Source organism: Borostomias antarcticus, assembly GCF_949987555.1.
Source record: "Borostomias antarcticus genome assembly, chromosome: 19".
Lineage (NCBI taxonomy): Eukaryota > Metazoa > Chordata > Actinopteri > Stomiiformes > Stomiidae > Borostomias > Borostomias antarcticus.
Window position 1 is genome coordinate 19,295,510 of NC_140252.1, and position 4,210 is coordinate 19,299,719.

The window sequence follows — 4,210 nt, forward strand, 5'->3', positions numbered from 1 at the left end:
TGTTGTCCAGCAGGTGTCCATGCCCCAGGTCTATTAGAGATGTGTTGGTTATGTTGTTGTTGTTGTTGTTGTTGTCCAGCAGGTATCCATGTCCCAGGTCTATTAGAGATGTGTTGGTTATGTTGTTGTTGTTGTCCAGCAGATATCCATGTCCAAGGTCCATTAGAGATGTGTTGGTTATGTTGTGTTGTTCCAGCAGGTATCCATGTCCAAGGTCCATTAGAGATGTGTTGGTTATGTTGTTGTGTTGTTCCAGCAGGTATCCATGCCCCAGGTCTATTAGAGATGTGTTGGTTATGTTGTTGTGTTGTTCCAGCAGGTATCCATGTCCAAGGTCTATTAGAGATGTGTTGGTTATGTTGTTGTGTTGGTCCAGCAGATATCCATGTCCAAGGTCTATTAGAGATGTGTTGGTTATGTTGTTGTGTTGGTCTAGCAGATATCCATGTCCAAGGTCTATTAGAGATGTGTTGGTTATGTTGTTGTTGTTGTCCAGCAGATATCCATGTCCAAGGTCCATTAGAGATGTGTTGGTTATGTTGTGTTGTTCCAGCAGGTATCCATGTCCAAGGTCCATTAGAGATGTGTTGGTTATGTTGTTGTGTTGGTCCAGCAGGTGTCCATGCCCCAGGTCTATTAGAGATGTGTTGGTTATGTTGTTGTTGTTGTTGTTGTTGTTGTCCAGCAGGTATCCATGTCCCAGGTCCATTAGAGATGTGTTGGTTGTGTTGGTCCAGCAGGTGTCCATGCCCCAGGTCTATTAGAGATGTGTTGGTTATGTTGTTGTTGTTGTTGTTGTTGTTGTTGTCCAGCAGGTGTCCATGCCCCAGGTGTCCATGGCCCAGCAGGTGTGCCAGCAGCCGGTCCTGTTCTCTGCCCAGGGCCCCGTCTCCGGCATGCAGGTCTACTACAGCCTGATGCCTCCCAATCAACACGGCACCATGAGGTACGCACACCGCGCGTGTGTGTGTGTGTGCGTGTGTGTGCGTGTGTGTGTGTGTGTGTGTGTGCGCGTGTGCGTGTGTGTGTGTGTGTGCGTGTGTGCGTGTGTGTGTGTGTGTGTGTGTGTGTGTGTGTGCGTGTGTGTGTTACAGAATGGGTATGATACAGATATCTAGTGCATCATTGAACTTTCGGGCCGAACTTTCATAATTGAACCAGATAACGCGCGTGTGTGTGTGTGTGTGTGTGTGTGTGTGTGTGTGTGTGTGTGTGTGTGTGTGTGTGTGTGTGTGTGTGTGTGTGTGTGTGTGTGTGTGTGTGTGTGTGTGTGTGTGTGTGTGTGTGTGTGTGTGCGTGCGTGCGTGCGAACCAGACTTCTACCACTTAAACACTACTCCGCTCTGATTCCGAAACCCCTCTTTGAAGAGCCCCTTCCCACCCCGGCGTCGCTTGTAATTATCTGATTAATAGCGGCGGCCAGCTTGGGTAAACAAACTCAGAATTAATTTTCTCTCTCCGTGCCCTCCCCCGCCCCCCCGAAATCAATCAGAGTAAAGAGATCAGAGCACCAGGCGCTGGATGAGGCAGTGGAGAGAGAGACGGAGAGGTGGAGAGAGAGAACGAGAGGTGGAGAGAGAGACGGAGAGGTGGAGAGAGAGACGGAGAGGTGGAGAGAGAGAGAAGGAGAGGTGGAGAGAGAGACGGAGAGGTGGAGAGAGAGACGGAGAGGTGGAGAGAGAGACGGAGAGGTGGAGAGAGAGAGAAGGAGAGGTGGAGAGAGAGACGGAGAGGTGGAGAGAGAGACGGAGAGGTGGAGAGAGAGACGGAGAGGTGGAGAGAGAGAGAAGGAGAGGTGGAGAGAGAGACGGAGAGGTGGAGAGAGAGACGGAGAGGTGGAGAGAGAGACGGAGAGGTGGAGAGAGAGAGAAGGAGAGGTGGAGAGAGAGACGGAGAGGTGGAGAGAGAGAAGGAGAGGTGGAGAGAGAGACGGAGAGGTGGAGAGAGAGAAGGAGAGGTGGAGAGAGAGAAGGAGAGGTGGAGAGAGAGAAGGAGAGGTGGAGAGAGAGAAGGAGAGGTGGAGAGAGAGACGGAGAGGTGGAGAGAGAGAAGGAGAGGTGGAGAGAGAGAAGGAGAGGTGGAGAGAGACGGAGAGGTGGAGAGAGAGAAGGAAAGAGGTGGAGAGAGAGACGGAGAGGTGGAGAGAGAGAAGGAGAGAGACAGAGAGAGACGGAGAGGAGGAGAGGTGGAGAGAGAGAAGGAGAGGTGGAGAGAGACGGAGAGAGATGGAGAGGTGGAGAGAGAGGTAGAGAGAGAGACGGAGAGGTGGAGAGAGAGAAGGAGAGGTAGAGAGAGATGGAGAGGTGGAGAGAGAGATGGAGAGGTGGAGAGAGAGACGGAGAGACGGAGAGAGAGATGGAGAGGTGGAGGTCACCCTCACACCCTCCTCCTCCGGCTCGTTATGACGCACGCTGCGCTGGTAACTAGGCTACGGCCAAGGGCTCGTTAGCACACCTGGCGTCACACAGCGGGCGCTGCTGCTTCTTCTTTTTCTCCTTCTCCCTCTTCTTCTCCTCCTCCTTCTTTTCTCCTTCCCCTTCTTCTTCTCCTTCTCCCCCATCTCCTTCATCTCCTTCTTCTTTTCCTTCTTCTCCTCTATCTCCTTCTTCTTCTTCTTCTCCTCCTCCTCCTTCTTCTTCTTCTCCTTCTTCTTCTTCTCCTCCTCTCTCCTTCCTCATCTCATACTCCACCCGTACTGTCTCCTTTTCATCCAGTGGAGAGGAGGGGCGGGGCCATCTGGGGAGGACACTCAGGGGGGGGGGTGTTGTTGATGGCGAGCTGGTATCAAGACCGCCTGCAGTGACCTGATTTTGGCAATAATATTGATCGTGTGTGTGTGTGTGTGTGTGTGTGTGTGTGTGTGTGTGCGTGCGTGTGTGTGTTACAGTTCGGCGGTGGGCTTCTTACCCGCCCCGGGGGCAGAGCAGATGCAGTTTCCCCGGCCGTTGTCACCACGCAGCTCCCAGCAGCACCTGGGGCAGCCGTGTTCAGGTGAGCACACACACACACACACACACACACACACACACACCCCTAGAATACCCTTGGAGTCAAGGATGACCCGTTTGAAAGAGACTTTGATGAACCTTCCCTCCTATAGTATTGTTGTCTTGCTTCTTCTTCTGCTCTGCGTAGCCGGCCAGCGTTGTGTAAATTGCTAAAGCCGGCGATTCTTCTACCCTTGAGCTGGAATCTACACGCCGCCATCGCCGTTATGGATTTTATTAGTCTGTATAATTATTATAAAGGAGCCGTCCTTTGTACGCCTGGCCTGTTAATGAGGTGGCCTGAAGGTCCAGGGGGGCGTCGACCTTCACTCGCCAGTAAACACACTTTTAATTGGCTCGTTCGGGGGTTGGGGGGGCGGTGGTGATTGGCCGATAAGGTCTGAATAGCTCGTTGTCCTTTCCCGACTTGTATTTTCCCATCCGAGCGGCTTAATGATTCATAAGTCAACACGGGGTAGCGCTGCGCGGATAACCCTCTGCCTCTTCATGGAGAACGCAGCGTAATTACCCTCGGCGCACACCGCCGACGCCAACAGGTACTTAGCTACTTTCATTAGATCAGAGAAGAAGAAGAAATCCCATCCTCCTCCGGATTAAGGGTTCGTGAAGGATATTCTCTCCTCGCTCGTCTTCGGAGGGACTGGACTCGTGTCGTGATGAGTGACGGTCTTGGTGTTATTGCACCCCCCCCCCTCCCGCCCCCCCCCACCCCCCCCACCCCCTCCTCAGGCGTGCACCCCCCGGCCGCGCCCGGCGGTGGGATGGTGATGATGCAGCTGACCCTGCCCCCCCCACCAGCAGCAGCAGCCCAGGGCCCCCTCCCCCCAGCAGTGGAAGCACAGCAAAACACCACGGCCTTGACCATCAGCAGCGCGGGCCCCGCCCAGCCGACCGCGGCCCCCCCGACAACAATGCCCCGGTACGTGAGACGCCGTCAGAGGGGGCGCGGCTCGGTGCACTTTTCGGGGGGGGCGGGGAGGGGTGGTGAACACAAACGGTAAACTACAGCAGAGTTGTCGTCGTCGTTTACCTGTGGGGTAATATGTGTCCCCTCCCTGTTGTTGTTGTTGTTGTGGCGTGCAGAGCAGCCCCGCCCCTCCCCGGCCCTGTCCCCGTCGCCGGCGGCCCACCTCGCCGCGGTGAAGAACGTCCGCGCCGCCCTCACGCCCTTCCCCGTCATGACGCCCCACTTCGCCAGGCCC

General features: G+C 54.7%; 1 protein-coding gene across 1 annotated transcript in view; it reads left to right on the plus strand.

The window, feature by feature from the left end:
- LOC311322055 (R3H domain-containing protein 1-like) overlaps window positions 1-4,009 on the plus strand; it is a gene marked incomplete at both ends in the record, with an annotated part of 27,122 nt that extends 23,113 nt beyond the window's left edge. Inside the window, 3 exons of the mRNA XM_084454066.1 lie at window positions 813-946; window positions 2,888-2,991; window positions 3,738-4,009. Of these exons, the coding sequence (XP_084310192.1) occupies window positions 813-946; window positions 2,888-2,991; window positions 3,738-4,009 (510 nt within the window). The remainder of the gene's footprint in view (window positions 1-812; window positions 947-2,887; window positions 2,992-3,737) is intronic.
- Window positions 4,010-4,210: the final 201 nt, after the last annotated feature.